General features: G+C 48.6%; 1 protein-coding gene across 1 annotated transcript; it reads right to left on the reverse strand.

The window, feature by feature from the left end:
- Positions 1–12,953: 12,953 nt before the first annotated feature.
- GATA5 (GATA binding protein 5) lies at positions 12,954–24,689 on the reverse strand. The gene is made up of 6 exons (XM_088175214.1): positions 24,170–24,689; positions 21,873–22,039; positions 16,362–16,487; positions 15,364–15,451; positions 14,744–14,868; positions 12,954–13,764 (listed from the first exon to the last, which is right to left on the reverse strand). The coding sequence occupies exons 1-6, from the start codon at positions 24,687–24,689 to the stop codon at positions 13,609–13,611; spliced, it is 1,182 nt and encodes a 393-aa protein (XP_088031340.1). The 3' UTR covers positions 12,954–13,608.
- Positions 24,690–26,140: the final 1,451 nt, after the last annotated feature.

The following is a 26,140-nucleotide window of genomic DNA, read 5'->3' on the forward strand; positions in this document are numbered from 1 at the left end:
TAATAAAAGAAGCACAAACAAAATACTTGAAAAGAAAAGAAAGAAAGGGAGAAAAAAAAAGCATTTCATCAGCAGCCCTTTTTTCATAACCTTTAACATTAGGTGCCTTTGTCAAATCCATTAGGACCATATCTGCACTTTCCGGAGTTTGAATGCTTTCATATATTTGGCTCCATATGAACAAACTGGTGGAGCAAACATATTAGTAGATCATTTGCCATGTACATGATTCAGATACCCAGACATGTACAAAACCCAGGCAGGGATTAACCAAGTCTGACAGCACTGAAGTGACTCCAGCTCTGTGTATGTATAAGCGATAATGAACCAAAGGCCCTGTTTGCCTTCAAATAACACACAAAATGATTAATTAGACAGAGGGCATGAGTAATAATCACAATATTATATGCTCCACCATAATGGAACGCTGCTCTCTTCTTGCTTTGTTCCTCTAATCTCTGAGAAGCAAATATCCACTGGGTGTTACCAGCAGAGTGGGAGGCAGATTGTAGTTGCTCACAGGTTATGAGCAGCACTTCTTTCCCACTGTGATTTTATACCCCCGGGACATACAGAAAACCTCTTTTGGAAAATACACGATTGCTAAAGGATTAAAGGGATCTGCAAGAGGAAAAAAAGCAGAGTTCTAGTTGCAGATTACAGATTTGAACATGTTCCCATTAAATTAAATGGCAAAGTTTTCTTTGATTCGGTGCTGGATCCTGAATGCTTTATCATCAAGATATTCTTTGCTAAAAGTCATACTTTGTCATAGACATACATAAAAAAAAAGAACGGTTGCTCAACCCCTTATTTCCTGTTTGTTCATCTCTTTCTGCTGTGAGGCAAAACTGCTCTTTAGAGTATTTACCAAGCAGCTCTTCTGGCAGGGGGCTCCCACCCTGGCTGGGCACAGGCACTGCTGGGTGTCAGCCCTGGAGCTCCAGCCCTGCCTCCTGCCTGCACCCAGAGTCAGCAGATGGAGCAGCAGCCTTGGCTTGCTCCTGTCTCCTTGTGCCTCCAAGGATCAGCATGGATGGCAGATTTCCAGCACGGACTGGGAGCTAAAGATGATATCAGGAGCCACCTTACATCTTGGTCCCCTGCCCAGAGACAGCAGCAGCAACTGCACGAGCACAGTTCCAAAGTGTCTCTGCAGCCCCTACTTGGCTGAGCAGCAAACAGGGCAAGGGATAAAACCCCTCACTAACACTCCCTCATGTGATCCATGCTTCTCCCCAGCTCCCCCAGGAAGCCCACACAGCAGCCCCGGGAGAAGTGCACACAGGTACAGAGCCAAAAAATGTTGTTAGGTTTGAAATTCAATGGACACTAGACCCAACTAAACAGACACACTCCTTGTTTTCCTCATTTAAGCAACAAAACCCATTTTTCTGTATTAGCTATATATAGCTTTGCCATCCTCCAAGGTTAAAAATATTATAGGCAAATTCCTGTCTTTGCCTATTTTTAGTTGCTATTGTCCCCTCTGACATTTTGGTGCACATATTGACTTGGTGCTCATGGAGCTGGCAGAGGTTCTGCAGGGATTGTTCAGTAGGAAGTGACCAGAGAACACAAACTGTGATGCATTTCTGCATTTTAATTCATTAATTAGAGCTCAACCCAAGGGAAACTGGTGCACTTCCTCAAGCACCACTTTATCTTCTCCCTCAGAGACCCTTGGTTTTGGAGGGAGAGAGGAGGTGTGATCACACTGCCTGGGTGGGAGCAGCCCTAGACAATGGAGACAACTCAATTACAAATGAATATCTGCTTTTGGCTACCATATCTGCTTTTTGCTACCATATTTTTCCACTTCAAATGAGTCCCACCTCTCTTTCCTCAAACATTACTTGGTTTGGGGGTGCACTGTGCAAGCAGGCTGTGTTCAAGTGAAGCAGCATCAAGTTTTTTAATCCCGAGAGTATTTCTGTTGTATCATCACTTTCCGGTGAAAATTTTTATCTAGGATTGCAAAAAGTGCTTTCTCATTCAGTTTCCAACATCAGCTCTTGGTCCCTCTCTGCCTTTGAAGCACATTTTGAAGCCACTGATGGATGGTGTAAATGGAGATGTGAGAGACCCTCACAAGCTGTAGCAAGCTCCTGCTTGTTTCAGTAGAACCTGAGAAAATAAGAGTGAAGGTGTCTACCAGACAAGATAAGCTTGGGAAAACTGGAAACTATTAATGATTTAATTGCCTTTGTAACATTGCAGCAACCTCTGAAACGCAGAGCCAGGCAGCTCTGCCAGCATGAGTCATGAAAATCAGGCTTATCCTCGCCACGTCTTGATCCACATTATCCCATTCCCAGCCACTTCCCTTTCCACAGCTCTGAAGCACTCTGCACCCCACAACTGCTCTCCTTGCCAGACAAATGTCTCCCTGACATTTGCACTCTCTCTCTCATGACTGACCTCGGCAAAGTTGGAGTCTGATGCAGAAGGGAAAATATTCCCTTCACTTGACATACCTACGTGTTAAAATGAAACAGGCTCACACAGGGAAAAACCCTGGCCCTTATCAGTGTGACATTGTGGAGTCTCACGATCATAATCCAATATTAGTGTGTGATAGAGGTGCTGCTGGTGGGACCTTGTGAGTGACCTCTGCAGGCTCACCTGCCTTAAGCCCCCAGCACTTCCCTCAGACAAGGGGATTTGTGATTTTGGGAGGGGAGAAGGAGGTCTAGGACCCTTCCTTCCCAGTCACTGCCCTTGTACAAAGTGCTCTGCAAGAAGGACAAGCCATGGGAATAATTGGATCTCTCCAAGTCTCCAAAAGCTTCCCAAATTTACATCAGGAAGGACTGTGGGAAATGTGGAGAGCTCTATGCTGGGGAGATGCACAGGGGCTGAAGAGGAGGTTGGATGCAAATCAGTGCCTCTCTCCATCAATCCACCCAACAAATCTGGCCCTTGCCCCCACTCTGCAGCCACATGTGGCCACTCTGCAGGCCACAATCTCATTTGGGTTCCTGCCCTTTATCTTACAATTTCTCAATTACTCCAGGTTTCAAGGACCTCACCTTTTTGGCGCCTGAATAATCCATTCAAGGGTAATCTCTGCACTCCGTGCCCACAGTGCAGGTGATGCTTGGCTCAAAGGTTATTGTGTGAAGTAGAGTTTGGCCCCTGGTTCTGTTTCTGGATAAGGATGTTGGACATCAGGAGGCAGCTTTCCATGGTCACCCTCTGCTCTGAGCATGTCAAGGCTTTGCTGAGGAGAACAGAGCTTAAGGCCATCAAACTCCCACATCCAACTGGGATCCATGAAATTCCCCTCATCTTACCATCAAATCCCAATTGGATCCAAAGGGACTCTGAATCTTTCCTTTTTTTGGAAATAAAGGGATGTATATGTTAAAGCATTGTACTTGGATGTGAACCTGGAAAAGCCCTGTGCCAAATGATGTCTTATGAGCATTAAATCTCTACTTGGAGGGCTGCACCTTCGTCCTTCTGGCACCCTGGCATCCCCCAAACCTTCCCCAAAACCCTGCCTGTAGCTGTCAGAGCCAAACTGGCCACATGTGCCTGTTCATATTTATCTTACTCTAATCACTCTGGCTCAGGGAAGGACATTTAACAATTTAACATGTCAATCATATTCCCATTACTGTAGCGATTCATTAGTCCAGAGGAATGAGATCCTGAGAGAAATTCTCTTGAAGAAAAGGGGTGGAGAAACAGACTGAGGAGTCTGCAAGGTTAATTCCCTGGAGAATTGCTTTATTTTTTAATGCAGTTCAAATTCAATCATGTTTGGCAGCTATTTTAAGGAAAAAACAATTACCTCAGGTACTGAGACACCATGGAGACAAGGATAACCTGGGACTGGTCTGAGTTACATCCCTAAATACAAACCAGATTAAAGTTATTCCAAACCAGGGGCAGGAGAAACAGGACAACAAATGGCACTGCTCACATAGGCAGCCACACTCACCCAATGGTGAGATCTAAACCTAATATTAAAGTTTAGTGTGACCATGGATAGATGATGCTAAGAAAACCTTATTTTCCTTTATTTTCCACAGTGTATACCAGATCATTCTATCAAAACAGCAGCCCCTGCTTATTTGCACCCCACACAAATCAGTGGGATGCACAAGGGCTCCTGAGAGCCCAGCATGGGCTGGCCCAGACTGCAGCAGCTGCTGAGAACATCCATTTAGAACAGAGACAGTGGAGATCCCTCTCAGCACTACAGAAAGGCTCTTTACGTCATAAATTGTATTTAAAGACTCTTTCAAGGAGACAAGCAAATTTAAGAGGGCAGTTAGCTCCTGGCACTTAGATGCATAACTTTATTTGAGTATTCAATTTCCTCCTTCATTCATAAAGTAAACAATCTGAGTTATCTGAAAGTGACTGTATACTCCTGCAGTGTTTTCTTAAAAGAGTCAATAGGAGCAAGGCGACATAAAATGCTTCAGAGAGCATGACACAGGAAAACACGAGCCTTTAAATTATACACATTCAGGAAACGGTTGAATTCAGCATTTTAGATGGAAAGGTTAAAATGTTTGTGCTGAATTGTATTAAATCTTTCACCAGTAAATCCTGTAGGAAGCAGAACATTTGAAGGAACCTACTTATTCCCAGTGTCTAGGAAAGACTCCCAGAGTTTCAAAGGAAAACGTCCATTAATCTCACTGGACAAGTGCAATCTAATAAAAGCTGTTGTTAAGTTCAGGCAACTTGGTTAAGTGTTTTCCAAATTTAGTTTATTCCCCCACACCCCCAAAAAATTCCCTTTTTGGACTGAAATGGAGAAGCTTTGTTGCTTTTCACCCTGAAATGACCCTTATTAGAAAGATTTTGTCAGTTTTTGGAAAACTCTAGCTGGGTGCTGGCAGGGGTGGCCAGGGCTCCTCAACAGCAGCTCTGCTCCTCTCTAGGATGGGTTTGTAGATTCAGGTCCCTCAGCAGGACAAGCCCACTGTCCCCTAGCAGTGTTTTCACTTCCCAAACACAATCCAGACTTTATTATATGGGTTGGTTTTACCCCAATTCCACAACAAAATCCAGAGCCAAGAAACCAGGGCCATTTCTGCCACTGCCCCCCTGCTGGACCTTTTTCAGGTCACTTTGCTTCATGACATCCCAGCTCCAATCACTGATGAAATGTGGATGTGACAGATGACTTCTGACATGAAGATGACACCAGAAGGTGCCCTCATAACTACAGGGTTAAAAAGGGGCAGCCAAACTTGAAAGTCAGACAGAGCTTAAACATTTTACTTCTCTTTGACCAAAAATCTCTCTGGAGAAAGGAAGGAAATAACTGACAAGGCAGCATATTCTTTCTAAATTAGAACAGAATTAGTAATTTCAGTGGAGGATTGAAAATGCAAAAATGCACAATTATACATTTTTAGAATTCAGAAATTTATAAATAAGGAGGAATTTAGCACTTCTGGAGTCCAGAATGCCTAATTCTAAAGCACTGAAATTTTGAGCTTCCCTATAGTCAATTCAGCCTTGGCTGGGAAGGGAAATTCTCAGCTTTCTTACAAAACAAACTCAAAGCAAAACAAACCACTTTTCCTGGTGAGACTTTCATTCAATTCTGCAGACTCAGGAAGCTCCTGAGATAAGCCTCCACTCCAAGGATACACTCCACACTGAAGCCTAGACCTAAGCTGGCAATTAGCAGGAGCAGAACACGTTTAATGAATTACCCCCTTTAGGCAGCCCGACTCAGAAGAGAAAAAATAACCTAAACCTGTGCCTTGTGTTTTCTGCAGACCAGTTGTGCACTTCAATAAAAGGCATCAGTGATAATGAAAGCATGTCAATGTCCCAAGAAACCTTCTGAGGAAGTCCCCAGATTTCCTGCTTCTGACTAAGATTGAGAAATCACAGCAATTTCTCCCTGGCATTATTTTTTGTGCTCCTAGTTTTGGGTTTCAGTGAGACATTCAGAAGCACTGAAATACTGAGTTTAAAAAAGCATATAAACCTCAGATCAGATTCTGGTTTTGTTTGGATTTGTTTTCTGATTAAGAGGTAAGTAGATTTCTATTTTATCCAAACCAATTTGCCATGAATTAGGGAATGATCTTTAGCCAGCTGCTGTTTGAAAAATCAAAACTAAATTTAATTACAGCAGAGGAAGCCAGCTATTTTAGAAATTGTGGATGCTATTGTGGTTTATTTTTGGCTTTTGCCTCTTGCAAGTGGAAGAGGGTTTGGTTGCCATTTATCCAGGCTGCCTCTAAAAACCAAAAGCAACTCCCTCTCCAGTGACCTGGCTCAGCTTTCTCCAGATGTGTCTGATTTTGTGGTGATGTTCCAAGCCTCGCTGACACCACTGTGGCCAAAACGATTGGTGAGGCACCAACCAAGCCACAAAGGCAAAGCAAGCCAAGAAAAGTGAAGAGGCACCTACATTTCAGAGCAACAAAAGGCTTCAAAAAGCTTAAGAAAACTTTTTGTGTGAGCACAGCGACCTTCTGAAACCTGGAGCTCCTGAGGAGAAGGTGCCAACATCCCAAGGCACCTCGTGGTGTCTCCAGCCTGCCCTGGCTGTCCCAAAATGGTGTAAAAGCAATGCTTTACAGAAGTCCTGTTTGCACTCTGGTTTAGATATGTCTAAAATTTCCAGGGGTAGGAGACAAAGGCAGGTCCAGCATCCTGTCCCCATGGGTACCCCAGGGTGCTTCTGCTCTCCCAGCTTTGTCACTTTGAGGTGATGGGGCAGCTGTGGCTCTTCTCTCCTCAGGTTTGGTGCCATTAACACCACACAGGTATCATTGTCCCTGGAATTGGAGTGCCCAGGGCACCCCACCCAGCAGGGAAAGGGGGGAACACGAGGACACAGCTCTGCATCCTTGTCAGGAGGTGAGGGCAAGCAGCAAGGTCAGAGTCAATGCCCTCAGAGCACAGCCCATCCGAGAAGGAGCATGGTTGTTAAAACTGTCTGCTCAGAAATGAGCTATCCATTATTAATATTTTAAATTGCTAAATCCTTTCTAGCCGTGTGTTAATATGAGGCAAAGCTGCATGATTTAAAAGCAAAGCTCAAGCCACTGTCAATCACTCCTGGGCACGTAGCAAAGCCTGCTGCAGGAATACTGATGAGACCAACTTTCCTTCGGGGAGAGAAGCTTCTGGAACAGCTTTGCTGGGTCCTCAGCCTCCTTCCACAGAAGGTGAGGGATCTCTCATGTGTTGGGACTGTCCTGTGACCCACAGACACTGCATTCACCCTGAATGCAGAGCACAGGACAAAGCTGGCACAGCAGGCTCGTGCTCACAGACCCTTTCCTGTGGATGCAAGGTTGGGTTTAGGAGAAGGCTCTGCAATGAACCAAGAGACAAACACACTCAAGGATGATTTACCTGAGAAACACACTCAAGAATGATGTCCCTCCACCATTTGTTTTTCATCATGGCTTTCCACAGACTCCCATGGAACTCCACGATCCTTCAGCACAGAGGAAGGGTTTTCTCTGGGGGAAAGCCTGGTTTTGGGCATGAACTGAAGAAACCCAAGATGAAGACAGGAAGTTCTGGGTTGCAGTTGACTGGGATGAACATAGAGATGGAGGAATGACAGCCTGTATTTATCACTTTTTCCTCCTGACAAAAGGTGACGGCCACATGTTCAGCTACACCTGGGTGCCAACTCAATCCCAAATCCTGGCTTGTTGTTATATCTGCATTATTTAATAAGAAATATATACATATTATATCCACGATGACCTAATATGTTAAAAATGCTTTGGGACAGCAGAAAAGTCAGCTTAAAATGCTTCCAAAGCCATTGCCATGGAACGAGGCTCTAACACCACCATCACTCCTGGCTCACCGTTAGCTGTATCCCCTTCCCTGTAAGTTCCCTGCTCCTGTTTGGTGCTGTGACATTATTAGTCAGGGAGGAAAGATGCCAAGGTCAGGCTCAGGAGTGGCAATCACCCCATGCAGTGGTGGCCTTGCCAGTGACAGAGCAGCCACAGCATGGGGAACGTGCTCCCACAAAGCAAACAAAGGTGGCTCTGAATCCAGTGCCTCCCCAAAAGGCCACTCACTTTCTGGTGCCCTTTGAGCAGCAGCAGCTTCCCCACTGAACATTCCTGCTGCAGGTCCCTACAGACACACACAGGGTGTCTGTTACAGCCTCCAGGGGTAAATGATTAACACCCATTCCACCTTGGTGCTCACCTCAGTCGTGCTCCTGCAGGACGGGTGGGGTCTCCAGCAGCGTTTCCCACCCCCCTGGCTGAGGCCACAGCACTAAAAGCAGTTTTAGCAGCCCCCAGTCAGGTGTCACAGTGGGCTCCTGGGGCTAAATGCCCATCCTTTCCATTCATTTAATGAGCTGGAGCTGCTCTTTATTGCAAGCAAGGAGTGAACAGATGGGAGGAATGACACCAACACCTGCAATAACAGTGACACAAGGGCCCTGCTCCACCTCCTGTCTGTGCCAGCTTCTCTTTTTCTCCCAGCAATCTCTCAGATGCTCCCACAGAAGGATCAGTCCTGTGTCTTTCCTTAGGGAAGGGAAATGTGAGCACAGGTGAAACTGGAACAAAGGCTGGAAGGTTCTACCAGTCTTTCCTTGGAGCCATTTGCTTGGTTAGGAGGAAAAAAATCATAAGAAGCATCTTACTTTGCTCTTTTCTATCCAGCTTTTCCCCTAGGTGTGCTTGTTTGCACTCATTCCCAATACCAGGGCTTCCAAAGCTTTCCCAGTCATGAAACAACTAGTTTTGCACCCAAACCAAGAGAGAATCTTCTACTTGAATGATAAAATTTTCCTACTTCCTCCTGTTTTCTTCTAGGTCATCAGGAAATGCAAACAGTATCCCCTTTATGAGGTTAATTGCTTCTGAAGGAGAGTTGCTGAGCAGTATTACCTGGCACCAGCTGAGAAATTGGCCCTGGAGGCAGCTCAGCCTCCAACATTTTCAAACAGCACAATGGTCAAGGTCTGCTGTTGGCCACATTTAGCACTGCTGTGGAAACGCTTGCAGTAAAATCTTTCCTGAAATTCCAATATGAATGTATTTCCTAATGATGTTAAGGAGAGCTTGCAGGAAGAGGGCAAAGGCTGGTAAACCCCAGCAGTCCCAGGGCATTAGAAAACTCTAGGGGAAGATGCTTTTTGCTAAGTTTGACCATAAAAACTGCCCAAAACTCTTCTGCATCCTTCTTCTTAACACCTGCTGTATCCCTGACATGTCACCTGTGGTGGTGCTCTTGGCTAGAAGTTTTACTGGAATATGAGATCAGGGTTTTTCAGAGAAGACAGCCAGAGAGGAAAAACTCCCTTTAACAAGAGCCTTTCTGGAATGTGCTGCTCAACAAGATTCCCTTTGAGGAGGAACTTCTTTGAAACAAAATCACTTTGCAGAAGGTGTTATTGCTCCTCATTAAGTGTATTCTATGTAAATTTGATACTGAACAGAAGAAATTCTTGGAGACACCACCTCCTACCAACCCTGGCCACAAAGCTTTCTCCAGGAAGGACCACCTGATGTGATGAAAGGACTGATGTAGTTTGTTTTCTTCTTCTATGCATACAATGGTGAGATTGAATATTCAGCTCTGCTTTAGCTGCTGCATGAGTAAATAGCCTGGATATTTAATTACTGCAGCACATTGACCTGGAAAGCAATGTTTTCCTGGCTGGTATATGACACCAACTTGGCAAAAAAAAACCCCAAAACACTGGAGAGGAGCAGTGAAGCAGTGGACAGGGACTGAGAAGGAGCATGGAATTTACCTCTGTGTATCACCAATCACTTCCAGAGAGATTAAAAACCAGCGACAGAGCCCTACACCCTTTATCCCCTAGAGCACTGCTGTACCTTCCACCTTCTTTCCAGGAGAAATCTCTTGGATCCACACAATACTTCACAGATTTTCCAACCACAGGACCAAGGAAAGGAAAGGACTCCCATCCCTTGTAACCAGAGTGGGCATTTTCCCCAGCTGGCACAAACCAGCCAGCCCTGGAGCACAGCTTCTCCTGGGGGCTGTGTGTCCCCAAGGCTTGTGCAAGGATCACTCCAACCCCTCTGCCAGCTGGGTGGTATTTGCAGCTTAGGCAGAGCCCAGGCAGCAGCTGAGCTGCCACACAAGTTGTGCTGAACATTTCTGTGTGCAGCACAGGAAAAATGATGGTTCTGTGCTCCAGCATAAGTGACACCCCATTAGAGAGTCTGGGGCTTTGGGGGTCCAGCAGACATGAAACCACAACTTTCTATTTTCCGTGCAGAAACCTAAAGCAAACAAACTTTTTTTTTTTTTTTTTAAGCAGCTGCTTGGGTGAGCAATGATTTTATTGTGCTATTAATATGACCATAAACAAGAACAACATGTGTTTATAGGCTCAAGTGCTTCAATACTCACTCGCTGACTTGGTAGAAATCACTGTGGCATCAGTTTAAAGTGCAAAATGGAGCAAATCATTGTAGCCATGTTGTAAAATCATCTGGGCAGGCAACCTTTGAACAAAGGCAATTGATAGCTCCGAGGCAGCTGTACAACAGCAGTAAACAGAATAGTTGTCCACAAGTCACCAGACCTGAAGGAGAGCAAATATACCCCATGCCTTGGAAGGGGAGGGAGCACCAAGGGGGCTGGGAAAGGTTTGGGAAAGAGAAGTAAAGGTTGTTCTCTGAAGGTGACAGAGCTGCTGTTGGCACAGAAGATAGGCAGAGTCCAACCTGGCTGGAGCTAGGAGGGGTGGGACAGTGCCTGCTGTGGGGGGAGCCCATGTCCTGGTCAGCTGCAGGGTCTGGCTGTCCCACACCTCAGTTCTGTGTCTGATGTCCTCCAATCCTGCCACCACAAACATTCAAATTCCTGTAACAAACTGTGTGGAGAAGCAGGAGGCTGTAGGAGCAGGATGGAGGATGCAGCATGAGCTGGGAAGATCCAAACTTTCCCATGGTTTTTGTTTACACCTGTTGGGGCAAATGCTACTCTTTGCCATGTAATAGGGGGTACAAAGGGACATGGATTCTCTAGGGAAGGACTCCAAAGTGGCATCTGGGGAGGGAATGGCTAAATATTGCATGGATCCCCCTGGATGGGGATCTGCAAGCCTGGGACCTGCACGGGCGTGCTGGCTCCTCTGTGGGTGCAAAGACCTGGAAGGAAGGAGTTTCTTCTGGCCCACAGGGCTGGGCAGGCACGTTGCCTCTGCCATGAGGAGACCAAAGGACACGAGTCTGCAGGGATGGCAGGAGCTTGGGAGTGGCAGTGAAAGATTGGAAGACACCCCCCAAGAAGTGAAAAATGACACTGTGGATGATGTCACCCAGTGAGGGCAGGGAGTGGGCAGGAAGGAAAAATTACACATGTCCCAGTTGTTTCACTTCTTGTCCCTCTGCCTCGTTTCGTCTGTCACCAGCCCCCGGAGCATCCTGACGCTCGGTCGACGGTTACCAACAGGCAATAAATAAAACCTCTGGAGCCACTGGTGTCAACATCTTGGCATTGTTTAGGTCTCCTTGTTTGCCTTTAAAATAACTCTCCTCCTCGGGGTCATGCAGATGAAAAAGCGAGGACCCCCTGCCATCATCCACAGGAATCATCTTGCCATGATTTCTGCTGCGCCGCCTTTTTTTTCCTGCCCTGCAAAGTTTGGGGTTTGAGGAGCAGCCTGGGAGCCCTGCTCATTACCCAGGGCTCTGCTGCCTCTTGCCAGCCTGTGCCTTGACACGTCACCTGGGGCGCCAGCAGTCTCCTGACCTTGGCCACATCACCCATCCCCTGAGTCCCAGAGGGACACTTTGGGCTGGATTTGGGGTGGTGTGCCCCACCAGCCCCGTGCTGCTGCCTTATCTGCTGCCTGGCTGTGCCTGGGTCTGCTGAGGATGTTGGCTGGCCAGAGAGTGGAAAAACAAACTGTGGAGATGTGGATGCATGGTCAGAGCCTGGCCCTGCAAACATAGTGTGCCAGTGCCGGGCCTGGCACTGGAAAAATGCCATTCCATGACAGCCTTTGCCCTGGCACTGGAGCCTGGCATCGTGCAGGCTGCTAATGAAGCTCTGGAGGCACAAGAAATACTCCTCCAAAGACAGTTTTCATCCACGGGCTTTGATAAAAGGGTGGCTTTTACCCCCACCATGCCTGCACTGACCAGCCCCTGCAGGGGACCTGTGCTCCCCAGTGCCTGGAGCATCTCCTTTCCTCCAGCAAGGGTTGCATGGTGGTAGGCATCATCCTCCATCTCAGCTGAGTTGTGACTTGATGTCAGATTCACTCTCCCTGATCCTCTTTAGCCTGTTGTTTATAATAAAAATCAAGCGATCCATCTCTTCTGACAAGAGGAAGAGTTGCTCCAGGAAGCCCTGGACAGGTCAACTTCTATATTAAGGAACTATTACTTGACAGTTTCCTGGCCATAAATAGCTGTACAGCGAGGCTGGGGATTTTATTTAGAAATAACAAATAAAGTAGGCCATAAGTAACTTCATGACCTTGCTCCCCCTTCATTTCCCACCCTTCAGTAGGGTCTACTCCTCATCCCCAGCTTCCTTGGAACTTACAGGACCCCCATTTCCCACTTCTGAAGTGCTGCAGAAACATGCTGTTGCCAGCTTTTGGAAGTGTGGTGCGGGTTTTGCATCACTGAAGATCTTTTGTTACATCTCAGCTCCAAGAAATTGTTTTCTACTTGGCCTTCATTAAAATAATTAAAGAGCAATCTGCTCTGCATGGCTGAAAGCTGGAAATCATCCACTCAAAACATCCCCAAAACTGGATTCAAACAATTACACCTCCAACATACCCCTTATTTTTCAGTCCTTCAAGCCTTTCTTTTACGTTTTGGAGGACTAACTTCTGATTTTCTAATGCTCACACTTGGCAACATCAAAACCAATCAGTAAATACAAAAGAAAAACCCAGCATTTTAGTATTCTTTTATTATTGGGAGGTTTTGACCATTTTTGTCATGTCGTTTGCCTAAAATAACAATAAAAACCTCTTTGTTTGGAGCTGGAAAGGGAAGAGCAGCGTGTTTATTTCATGTATGACTCATCAGCTCAGTGTTGATATGCAAAACGCTTCAGAAGCTAACACTCTATAGAGATGATCGTTTTTAATATAAAACAGTAAATGTTTAAAACAACCATTCTTTTTTTTTTTTTTTTTCTTCCTGTTGTGGCCAATAAAACATAAGGCACGCCACGTAGCTTACATTTTAATAAAATTAAGTTATTTGGTGCCATGTTATTACAGTCTTTTATTGGAAAGTGGAATAAATTGCACACAGTGGAGTCATAGGAGGGAGAAATCACTGTGAATAAACATAGATTCTGGGATGCATTTATTTGTTGGTTTCATCTCAGAAGAGGAAGGCTTTCCACAAGAAAACGGAGGTGGCCCCGGGGTTCCAGCCTTGGGGAGACAGCCCTGTGTCGCTCTGGGGAAGGATGAGCTTTTTGGGGAGCTGGTGCCACAGCGGGGCCATCCCAGCCCCATCCAGCTGGCATTATCCATGGGCATCCTCCAAGAGAAACCTGTCCTGTGGCTGTGGCTCGGTGCCCGCAGTCCCGGGGCGCTGGGGCAGCTCGTCCTGCTGCCTGTTGGACAGCCAAAAACCATTGGTCCCGAGGCTTTCTGCTGCAGGCTGCGGGTTCCTAGGCGAGGGCCAGGGCACACCAGGAGTCCTGCCGGAGGGGCACGCTCAGCCCAGGCTGTGGGGCCATGCTGCTGGGGGAGAAGCTGTAATCCTCGGGCTCGAACTTGAAGTCGCCGTGGCCGCTGGCCAGCGCCTCGTCCGACTGGCTCTGTGCCTGCCCAGGAGGGAAGCACAGGGGGGTTAGGAAGCATCATTAACTGTCATGGTGCAGACGTAGGACTGGGATGGATTGGGAACAGGGTGGGTTATCCCTGATGCTACAGTTCCCTTCAGAGCAGTCCAGAGCTGGGCAGGAAATGTGCTGCATGCCATGCAAGCACAATGACCAGACAAAGAGGAGGCACCTTTGATGAAATGCAGAAAGATCTGCATTTATTCATTTATTAACTATGTCCAGTTTGGAGATCTTTAGGTGTGTGTCTATTTTTTCAAAGCACAGCACAAACCAGATTTCTAGGTTTCAAACAAAAAACCCTTATCCCATGTGGTGTATCCAGTACTGCACCAGGTCCTTGGGTGCTGGGGCTGAGCTTCCTCTCCATACACACACGTCCAGCTCAGGGAGGATTTGGACTCAGCATAAAGACAGTGTTGGGCCACAAAATGTTGATGTGTGGGTTGATTTAGAGCCTTTTTCTTCCTATATCAAGGTGAAATAGCAACCATCTCTTAAGAAAAGCTTGGCACACAAGTGTGGCCTGTGACAGCATCACAGCTCTGTGATCACTGAGCACCTCAGGGCTGTAAGGTGCAGATAACACCTTTATCCAGGGATAAAGGGACGCCCGGGGAGCCTTTACTTGGGAGCCACCCTGGGCTGATCTCATCAACTCAAGTGTTGTGCTTTCATGGCAGGAGAGGGGAATTAAACTCAGCTCTGCACTGAAACCACAGCAGAGCTTGGACACCCCAGTTCTCCACTGCAGCATGAAAGATCCCACGGGAAGCCAGCAGGCTGGAGACTTTTCTCTTCCACAGCACCTTGGCTCATGCTCCCTGCTTTCCTCAGCCTGAGGGGGCCCATCCAGTGCAATGAGTTAATTGCTTCACCTCATCAAGGCCCCCAGGATGTGCCCGGGGAGGTGTGTGCATCCTCCAGCCCAGCAGGAGATGGCTCTGGCCCTGTCCCTTACCTGGGACACTGACACGATGGTTTGTCCGGGGTACTGGGAGGTTGTGCTGGGCTCTGACTTTAAAGTGACCGTGCTGTCTGAGTTGGTAATGGAAGAAGGGGAGTTGGTGGCCGAAGTCGTGGATCCTGGAAGACAATTGGTAGAGGGCAGTGAAGCAGTGTAGGTGCAAATCTGCTCTTAAAGAAATTTATATTTTAACAGCAACCTTGACATCTCACAGCATGACTGTGCTGCTTTCTGTCTACCACATCTGTGTCAGAAAACACTTTATTTTGTATTAGGCTGTCAAGATGCTGATGGAGGAGGAGGAATCCTTTCAGAATCTGTGACACTGTTTTTTTCCCATTACTCAATTTAGACCAAATCTCAAACATGAGCACTGCTGCTCTGGAGCCAGATGCCCACAGCCCAGAGGAACTCACAAGAATATGACAGCACTGAGATTTCCCACTGAGCATTTTCCTATCACACAAGGTCTATGCATAAATACAGGCCCCAGATATAAAGCAATCACCAAGGAAAAAGTCTCATTATTTTTTAACTATCATAATTTCCTGCAGAGGAGGAAACATTGTGAAGTGTGCTCCAAGACCCCAGGATGGACCATAACAACACTGTACCTGTTGAGGCTTTGCCTTTGGTAATGTTTTTAGGCTTCCTTTTCCTCGTCTGGATGCTTTCTTTTTTCATGGCCAGAGGTCGTGGTACCTTGACATCCATAAAGTTTGGAATCATTAATATTGTATTTTATTCAGCTCTTTCCCACACGTGTTGCTCTCCTATTTCTGTGTTGTAGCTCATGCAAAGCACCTAAAGTCCTTGTCCTTCACTAAGAGCTATTTTTCTCTATATCAGGCCTTGGCTGGAAGATATATAAGGCTAACAGCTAAGGCTTTCCCACAAATTTTGTTTTTTTCCTTTATTTCCTATTTTTCTTTTCCTGATTTATTAGTGACCTATGTGGCAGGGCCCTATTAAATTACACTGACAGACTGAGAGCCTAGAGGGCTCAGAGGGAATGGGCATGGGGTAAAGAAGCTTCAGCCTTCATGGAGGGATGGAGTCTCCTCTTTGCCTGGTGGACGTGTCACCAACAGCTCCCATCCTCTGAGGGTAAATGTTTATCAGCCAGCTTCCACGTGGGCTCCTCAGCCTCCTTCACCCTTTCTTAACTAGGACATAGAGAGGAAACATGCTCCTTATCTCCTTCTGGGTTTGGGGAGCTTCAGCCTCCAGTACTGGAGCCTGGTAAGCTTTCATTTCATGGGATCCTAGGATGGTTTGGGTTGGAAGGGATCTTAAAGATCACGTAGTTCCAGCTCCTCTGCCATGGGCAGGGGCACCTTCCACTATCCCAGGCTGCTCCAAGGCCCATCCAGCCTGGCCTGGGACACTTCCAGGGATGGAGCATCCACATCTCTGGGCAAGCTGAGAATATTCCAGCATTCCAGCCTCACCCTGGAGAACCCCAGTAGACTGAGCTCAGGGAGATGGGACTGTGGTACAGCTCTTCTGGGTCCAGTCTAGAGGCTGGCCCTTCTAGAACTGCTCTCCTAGACCTGCTGGGCAGTGATCCCAAACCCCCGAGGGTCCCTCGTGGTGTGGCCATGCTGCTCACCCCGTGGAGCTTCATGTACAAGCCGCAGGCGTTGCAGACGGGCTCGCCCTCGGCGTTCCTTCTCCACAGGGTGGTGTTGGTGGTGTGGCAGTTAGTGCAACACAGGCCAGCACGTCTCGATGAGGACTTCAAAACAAGCAAACAAACACATGAGTGCACACGCAGCAGTGATGATCTGGGAAGTTTCCTTTCGTATCAAAGCGAAATCCCCCAGTACACCGTATTCCCGGAAAATGGGAAACGCGCGCAAGAGCCAAACTCAGATCAAAGAAATGACATTCAAATGAGATCACTCTAATTTGCAAGTGTTTGTTTGGTTTGGGGTTTTTAAGTTTGTTTTTGTTTGGAGAGGGTTTTTTTTTGAGATGGATAAACCTGGAAAATATCCTTGCAACTCATTTCACAAACTTCCAACAAATCTGCTGGAAGTGTTCAGAACTCAGAGCATAGAGAACTTCCCTCCAGGACACCCACTCAGATGGAGAAAGAGATGGAAAACGCCAACTGGGCTTTAAATGCACGAAGAAACCTCATGCTTTAAGTGAACTCTTCTGTTTTCCTGCATTCAGAACCACCACTAAAGTTAGAAACATCCCAATTAATCTTCGGGTTAAGACAACTGGAATCAGCTGGCTGAGCTGAGCAGAACCAAAGTGAACTGGTCCATGATGAGAGCAGGGAGGTTGTTCTTCAAGTCTCACAGATAATCTGTTCTCTTACAGGCTAGAAACACCCTGCAGACATTAATTAATGACATATTTTGTGAGTGCAGTGATTGCTGGCTCGTAAACATTAATAATTCCAAATGGAGAAGAAAAATATTCTGGCAGAAGCAGCAACCTAATTTCTGACAACTTCCCTCCAAGTTGCTGGAAAATTCACATCTCTCTTTATACAGAATTGTCGGCTCAACAGGCATTTCATTTGAGAATTTTTTTAACACCAGGTATTGAAACTATTTTAATAAAAGACCTCACTACGTATAAGATACCTGTGGCATAAGTAATACCTCAGGCTCTCCACATTCAGGTGTCTAAATACGTTCTTCAGCACCAGAAAAATTGCTTTAAATCCACTCGAAGGCAGACAAAATGTGATGGAAGCAATAAAGAACTTCCTGTTTGTTTATTTTTCCATTATTGCTTGATATCCTGACTGAGCAATATAACGAATGAGGTGGGAAGAGGAGGAATAAAAAATAAATGTTTTTACAAGGTTAACAGTCAAATAAAGATCAGATCTGAATTTCAAGAGGCACAAATGACATGTTTGATTCACTGTTGCTCAGCAAAGAGGTCTCAGCAACTATTTGCGAATAATGGCATCACTTTGGGAATTATTCAGCTTATAAGAAATAACCAGGCAAAAATAATAATACACCAAAGCGTGAGCTGACAAGCCTGGCACAGAGGATGAGACAGCAATCTTTGTCCCTGATAAGGGACATGGTGTCACAGCAAGATCCTGGGGCAGTAACACAGTGGCCTTTAGAGCCTTTCAGCTTCCAGGACTGTGCTGCCCTTCCCTGCAGCCAGGAGGGACCTGGGCTCTGGTGGGAGCAGAGGGAGGTGCTGAGCACCTGAAGGATGCAAGGATTCTGAGGTTCTCCTGTGGGTGAATTTGGAGCCACTCAGCCCTGGGATAACTGTGCCTGCTGCAATCTGTCCTCGCCTGCAGATGGGGAAAGACCAGTGCAAAGCCCCTTGGAAAGTCTCAAATTTTCTGGGCCACCACAGAGTCCTGTGGGGGAGGGACACACTGTCCCTGTTTCACAAGGTGCTTTGTCCACAGCTTGCAGATGAGGTGACAATGAGACCTGTGGCTCTGGTGGCCCAAGGGCCATGCCAGCCCTGCCAGAGCTCTGCCCACCCTGCCAGCACTGCATCACAACCTGCTCCTGGTTGGGACAGGGACAAGTGCTTTCTATGCATCCTGAATGTCACTCTGCAGGCTGGCTCCTCCTTACACAGCCAGGGAGAGAAGAAACCATCCTGCATCACCAATATTACAATTTATATCTCAGAAACCCCGTGAGAACCTGCCCCTGCACCACAACCTGCCAGCTTAGCAAGAAAGAGACAGTCAAGGCTACCACTGCTCACTGAAGGACGAGGGTACAATACATTATTGCTGGTTTCCCACCAATTCTCTGAAAAGAAAATGCATTTCTGCCTGCCTCCACCCCACTCTCTTTGTACCATTCTGACCTTGTCTAGGAAGTTGTTGACTTCAACATTGTGCTCAGTGTTTATTTATACAAATGCACCATACACTCAAACAAAAACTCTTCACAGACCTGTCTTGACAGCCAAGTGCTGCTGATAAGCTCAAGGAATGGTGAGTTGGTGCCTATTGAATTAACTGGGTGTGAGAGCTGCTTGGAGAGCTCAAAAAATTCAAAGCCAGCAGGGAAGATCCTTCTGACAGAGACCAAGCTGTCAGATTTTGCTTTAACTCTTTTTCAAATGTGGAAAAAAACCCACCGGGTTTCACAGAAAAAAAAAGGCACTGAACCCCAAGATTTAATCAGTGCTTCTACGTCTCCATTTCCAACAGATTTGAGGGGACCTGTGCTTTACAGGAAAGAAGTTATAGCAAAGTGTGCTGAGATATCTGGGCTTAACTCCTGAAAGTGGGGAACTCAGATCAGCAGTGTCCTCTGAGATTTGCCTTTGTTCCTACGGCTCTGGGCAGTCCTGCACCTTGGAGGATGAGGGAGCAGTAAGAACTGAGGGGCAGAAGAAAACCAAGGCACACAGCATGAGATGGCTCTGGGATCCTATTAGAGATCCCAGGGCTGTGATTCATTCCCCAAAAGTGTCACCAAACTCATGGCGCATTGCAAACTGTAAAAAAAGACAGGTTGAAAAAATTCCTCCTGAGTTGAGGTGGAAAAAATATTCTCTGAGCCAAGCTGGAAGAATTCAGCTCCAGGTTAGTCCTTCAGGTCTGGGTGGTGTGGGAGCTGCTGAGAACGGAATGGCCACTGCATCTGCCCCCCATGCTCCAGTGGGCAGAGCAGAGCCCCTCCTAACAGGGGAATTGCATCTGCTGTTCAACTTCACCAGCTGCTCCTGGTTTCAAAAGTGATTTGGATTTTCAGACTAGGTCTAAGATATCATCTTGTGAAACACATCAAGAAATTCTGGCTAGAAAAGGTGCTGCCTAAAATAAAGTCCTGCCTCTATCCTCCTCTAACACAAACCCTTTCTGATGAGAGCCATAGGCTTTTGAATCCAGACACAGGCTGGAGCAGAGTGCCTGTCCCTGCTGCGTTGAGGATATTGCCTTTATCTCAAAAAAAAAAAAAAAAAAAAAAAAGGGAAGCCAAAATTGAAGTGGAAACTACACTATTGCTGCTCTCCCTCTGCCGTGCAGGAGCAGGTTGAGCTGCAGGACATCATTCCTCCAGTGCTACCTGGGCCGTGTTGTGTTCTCTTCTGGGGGACTTTGCTTTGTGAAAGCAGAGGTCAGAATAACTCCCAGCGCAATGTCTACCTACAGAACAAAGGTCGTAACGTAAAGGATGAAAGAAACCATTTTCCTTTCCTGAGTCTGTATTTCACTGCACTGTGAAAAGTGATTTCACTGTTCCTACAGCCACAGAGTCACTGCATTCACTGCTCTGCTCCCTGGCATCCTCTTGCCCATCATCAGTAGATCCCTCTTCTTCCAAAAGGGCAGAAATTGTTGCAACAACACATTTCACATCCTTGGGAAAAACCAAGGTTTCAAAATGTTTCGTTCCAAAGTCAGAATGGAAAGTCAAAATTGCAGCCCCTTTCTAATCCGTAAACGAAAATCCACTAAAGTATTTAAACCTTAGCAAAACTCTTCCCCTGGACAAAAATTAGCTCTTTCATTTAAGCTTCATCATTGTTCTATTTACTGCCAAAATAATAAAATATTTGGAAGTACTTTGATAATTCCCAACTATATTTGCTTATCCCTGGGAAATGGTCTTAATTCTGCAAACAAGCATTTTCCTTCAGAAAACTTTGTTGAAATGTTTATTGAAAAATGCCTGATGGGTGCTATAGATGAGGCTCAGGCAGGGTGCAGGCTATGCATGCCTGTGACTCTTGCCATGTGCTGAAATAAAATACGGAATATCAGCAAGATGTCTCCAATTCCCTCAGGGAAAAGCCACTCAAAAATCCCCTAGAAATTAATCCAGTGACATATTTGGATGCCAGTCTGAAAAGCAGGGTTGTATTTGAACTGGTTTGCACCTCTCTCTATGCACGGGTTGTGTTTGCTCTGAAGAAATCAGCAGCGTAACTCTGAGATTTGTGGCACAGCAGCGACTGGGGGTTCAGATTTAATGTCGTCACATATAAGGAGACAGAAGGATTTTGGAAACAGGCAAATCCTGTTGGATAATGCTGAATGTTTCACACAAATGCCTTGATTCTAATGTGATGAACAAAACAGGGGGATTTTCCACAGAGCTACCACTCATTTCATTTTGCAAATCCAGAGCTACATTTCCAAGGGTCAGAATCAGAATGGAACATCTTGCTCAATCTCAGCTTTTTTTCTCTTTTCCTGACTGGTTTTCATACACAGGAACTTGTCACTTTTGGGTTATTGCTAATAATTTGTTTTGCAATACAGAATATTAACTGCAGGAATACACCCCTAGTGAAAGCCCAAGGAGCTCCCAGCTGTTCCCCAGAACGGCTCCAACAAACATCCTGTTTGTAATGACAGCGTCTGATGACAAGCTCGAAAACCAAAACTGTTACCACCAAATTTAAACATCCCTAAGTGACTCCACAAAAAGAAAAAAGATGTGCCTTTCCTCTCTCACCATGGGATCCCAATTGGAGGAAGCCCAATATTGCATTGACAGAGGGAATTAATGCTTTAACCAGCAGGGAAAGCAGGAACTGCCAAACCCCAAATTTTCCCCTTAGGCGGGAGGGTGAAGGCAGCGGGGAGCTGGGCCCCATCCTGCTCTCATTGTGAGCAGCCACAAACCCAGCTCAGGACCAGCCCTGCCTCCTGTTCAACTGCTCTGCCTAGACCGTGTCTGTCTGCATGGAGAACTCGGAAATAACAGCAATAATAATAATAATAATAATAATAATAATAATAATAATAATAATAACAATAATAGTAGTAGTAGTAGTAGTAGTAGAAGAATACAATACAAAACACCCAGTGTGGGAACAGAGCCAGGAGAAGCCCGCAGATCCCGACCACAAGCAAGAGTGATTGTTCCTGCTTGGGGCCCTGAGACCCCTCCAGTCCCTTCAGCCCTGTCTCCACTGCCCACCATTGATACCAGGACAGAAACCCCTCTGGCTTCATCCCGTTCCCCCTGACCCCAGCCGGTTCTGTGCTGCAACAAGGCTGTCCTGGCATTTTATCTGCGGGAGGACAGAGGTCAAACAGACCCTAACACAAGTACAGAGACCCCAACAGCCACCGTGGCAGCCCCCAGCCCGTGCCCTCCTGCCAGCCCCGGGTGGAGCAGGGCATCCCGGCGGGGTTTCCGTCTCTTACCAGCCTCTTCTGCGGCTTGAGCGGCCGATTGATGCCGTTCATTTTGTGGTAGAGCCCGCAGGCGTTGCACAGGTAGTGCCCGGTGCCGTCCTTCCTCCAGAGCGGGGTGGACATGGCTCCGCAGTTGACGCATTCCCGGCCGTCCCCGGGGAACTCCTCCAGGTACTCTGGAATAAACACCGCGGTGTGAGGGTCAGGAGGCATCCCCAGCACACGGGGATGTCCCCGGGGACCCAGCGGGAGAGGGTTTCCAATCCTCTGTGCCCCAATCCTAGGAGAAATATCTGCCCGGAGTGGGTTTACTTCCACTCTAAAAGTGTGACCCAAATCCCTTTATTTCCTCCACACCTGAATCTTTTAATATTTTGTTCAAAGACCTCCTATTCCCCCAGCCCATCCCCGAAAGACGCCAAAGGGATGAACGTAGCTGGGATCTCCCTGGGATGGGGAGGCTCAGGGTCATCAGCGGGAGAGCGCGATGTTATCCCGCGGTGCAAAAATCAATGAGGAAGGGGCAAAATGGGGCGATTTTCCTGATTTCCATTACGAAACACACCCAGGCTCTGGCCGGGGAAGGCTCTGAGCTGCCCGCCGAGAGATGCCGAGCTGGCACCCGCGGGGATCCCGGGGTCCCCAGGAGAGCATCACCAGCCGCCCGCGGCCCCAATTCCTGGTAGAGAGGCTAGTCCTCACTTTCTCTCTCCCCGCGAAAAAAAGAAATTAAAATTCCAGGCGAGAGCCGCGGAGCACCGTCCGCGGTCCGTTCCCTGCTCGGAGCGCGGTTCAGCGGCAAACGGGCAGCCTGGAGACAAACCGGGGCACCTCTCAGTCGAGAGTCGGCCTTTTCCCTCCTACTGCTTTTTTCCCTCTTTTTAAAAAAGAACCTATTCTTCTTGTTCTTTTCTTACGAGGAAAAATATATTTTAATTTTTTTAAATTCTTCGATCGGATTAATAATGATGCAACGGAATGAAGAAGGAAAGAAAGCAAAACTCTAAAAGGGGGAAATGGGAAATAGAAATAAAATGTAAAGAGAAGAGGTAAAGAAAATATTGTAGTAATTTACTGAATTAAAAAAAAAAAAAAAGGAAAAAGAAAAAAAAATAAAAAAGAATAGTTTAGGCTACTTGAGAGAGTTTACACTATCCAAGAGCAAAAATAAACGGCAGAGAGGACTGCAGCCGCTATCCTGGATCCTAAAGCACTGAATTCAAAGTGCAGAAAAGATTTCTGAGGCATCAACTCCCTTCGCAGGACGATCCTTTCCCGCACAATGCAAAGGATTTTCACAAAGAGAAAACCCTGGAAAAAAAACGCTGCCCGGCATCTCCGGCGTGGGAGGAAAAGCCGAGCCGGGGAGGGAGCTCGGTGGGGAGGGGGCTGCTTCCCTGCTTCAACTTTGTTCTTGGGGTGAAGATAAGATAATTCGGTTCACCGCAGTAAAGATGATAACGCGGCTGAGATCTTGAAGTGGCTTTTAAAGGACTTTGCAAACCACAGCCGGAGGAGGCTGGTGGAGTGCCCCCGGGGCTATAAACCCCGCGCACGAAGAGTCCTGTTAAATCAAGCCCAAAACTTTATTTGCTCAGAGCTTGGTTTAAAGGGACTCTAGGAGTGGGTGCAAAGGAACTGAAGTTTATTGTTCAACGCCTGAGCGCCTTTCGGTGTCTCCCCAAAGGCCGCAGAGCAATGCAGCTGCGGACCTGTTTGGGCGAAGGCAAATGAGGAGACCGAGAGTCTGTTCAAATATAAACTAATTTACCACAATAAATTACTTAAAAGGGAGGGAGCTATAAATCTGCCCCGCTAATTTAAACACAAGGGTAAGTATTGAAGCGCAGGCACAAAGTCGATATTGTGGGAAGGAGATACCGAGGGGGTGGTGGTGGTGGGATGGGGAGGGAAGGGGTTGAACGGCCTCTGCTTCTCCGTCCTCCGCGGGAATTGCTCTGCTTTGAAACGTAGTCGTTGCCCTTTTTGTCACACTCGCACTCCCCTCCCTTATCCCACCTCTCCTCAGGGTCAGCCGCATATAGCCCGTTCGTGGACCGTCTCCCCATCCCTGCATAAAATCATCCTCTCCTCTCCCGTCGGGGATGCCAGCGGGACAGCTCATCCCGGGGCCGGGCCACCGACACGCAGAGGGGATGGGATAGGGGATTGAGATGGGATAGGGGATTGGGATGGGGCACAGGATTGGGATGGGGCACGGGATTGGGATGGGGCACGGGATTGGGATGGGGATGGCTCCCACCCGGCGCGCCCCGAGACGTCGCTGAAGGGCTGTGGCGACCTACCGAAAGTGGACCTGCGGCCGGGCAAGGCCGCCTGCCTCGTCTGCAGGCTGTGCAGCACGCTGCTCTCAAAGTGTCCGGCCGTCCAGGAAGGCGGTATCTCGGGGGTCACGTAGGCGGGGTAGGGGCTGGAGTAGGACCCGTTAACGGAGCGCACCAAGGCGTTGCCGTACTGCTCCCGGCCCCCGCCGCCCAGCAGCAGGGGCCCCTGGTAGGCGCCGTCGCGGCCCGAGGGGCTGCTGCCCGGCGGGCTGTGCGAGTACGAGAAGCCCGACGGAGGGTGGGGGCTGCCCGCGTTGAAAGCCGCGGCCTCGCCGCCGCTCTGCCCCCAGCCCGGGGGGTTGCCCAGGTGGCTCTGGTGCGGCTCGCAGCCTTGCAGGTAGGGCAGCGTCTGGAGGACGGAGGGCACCCGGGTGGTGGGCACGTAGACGGGCGAGCCGGCCGACGAGTGGAGGAAGTTGCTGGAGTCGTGGGAATAAGCCGACTGGCCATGGTTGGGGGTGAGGGCCAGACCCTGATACATGTTCCGTCCTCGGCGGCGGCGGCGGCTGCTCAGGGCCCGGCCGGCTGCGGCCCGGCGGTGCCGAGGGGCTCACTCAGAGGAACCTGGAGGGAGAACCGAGAGCAGCGGGCTGAGACCCCGCACACACCGGGCACCCGACGGCCTTTCCCCCGCCGAAAACGCCTCTTCCCTGCCTCAAGCAAGGGCTGAAAATTGTAATTTTTTTCCCCTTTGTTTTGTTTTCCTTTTCTCTGAGCCGCGGCGGGAATTAACCTCCTTGGAACGGGCAGCGACTGCTCCGGCACCTTCCCCCTCCCCGCCGTCCTCCTGGGCACCTCCAAAGGGACGGAAAAACACTCCAACAATTAATTTTTTTTTTCCCAATGGTATTTCCCTTCCCGTCCTATTTTTTATTTTTTTCCCCCCAAACCCAGAGCCTGGAGCGCGGCTCGGGGCCTTGTTGGCGAGGACGTGGCCGGCTGCGGCCCGTCGGGTTCCCTGCGGGAGTGGGGTCCCGACGGATCTGGGAAGAGATCCAGGATCGGGAGCATCCCGGGTGTCTCCCAGCCACTAGCACTGCCGCTTTCCTGTTAAAAAGCTCAATAACCCTCGGGCAGGCCTCTCCGTGCGGACGGAGGGCTGCAGCCACCGAACCCCGCAAGAGCATCCCGCCCTGGCCCGCTCCTCTCGCACAGGTACTCACATGGCAGCTTGCCGGGAGCGGAGCCGGGCATGGCCGTGGGGGCATGGAGCTGTGCTCAGACCATCCAGGGAAATTCCAGGAAAATAAAAATAATAATTAAAAAAAAAATACAATGAAGTTCACGGAGGAGGCGGGAGGAAAAAAAATCAAACCAGCAGGACGCCCTGGAAGAGACGGGCTGCCCTCCCCCGGTGTCCCCCTTGTCGCCTCCCCGTCTCCCGTGGGTGCGTCCCTGGCTGCGCCCGGCGGGGAAGTGGCGGCTCTGGCTCTGGCTCTGGCTCTTTACGGCGGCCCCGGTGCGGGCCGCCCACGTGACGGCCGGCGGGGCAGCCCCGGTCCCGGCCGGGATTGGGCGCCTCCCGGCAGGGGGGGGACGGGATAAGTCCCGCCGGCTCCGCTCCCGGCGGGGGGGACGCGCCCGCAGCCTGCCCCCGGCGCGGGGCCGGGCGGAGCGGGGGCAGGATGCGGCCCCCGGAGCGCCCCGCACCGCCCGGGCCCGCCGGCCGCCCCCGCAGCGGGGCTGGAGGTGTCCGCCCGCCCCCGGGGAGGGCTGGGGGGTGGCTCCCTCCTTTGCGGGCCTCGCTGAGTTTTTAGGGTTCGCTCCCATACCCCCATCTGGAAGTGATGCCCCCCCCGGCCCGGGCCGCCGGAGGTGCTGGGGGGCACACCGAAAACTTGCCGGCGGCGATCTGGTAGCCGGTGGTTTTCTGCTCCGACCGAGCGCTCCGGTTCTGTTTCGACATAAACCCCATCCTTACGGGGAAGGGGC

Source organism: Sturnus vulgaris, chromosome 17 (genome assembly GCF_052056855.1).
Source record: "Sturnus vulgaris isolate bStuVul1 chromosome 17, bStuVul1.hap1, whole genome shotgun sequence".
NCBI lineage: Eukaryota > Metazoa > Chordata > Aves > Passeriformes > Sturnidae > Sturnus > Sturnus vulgaris.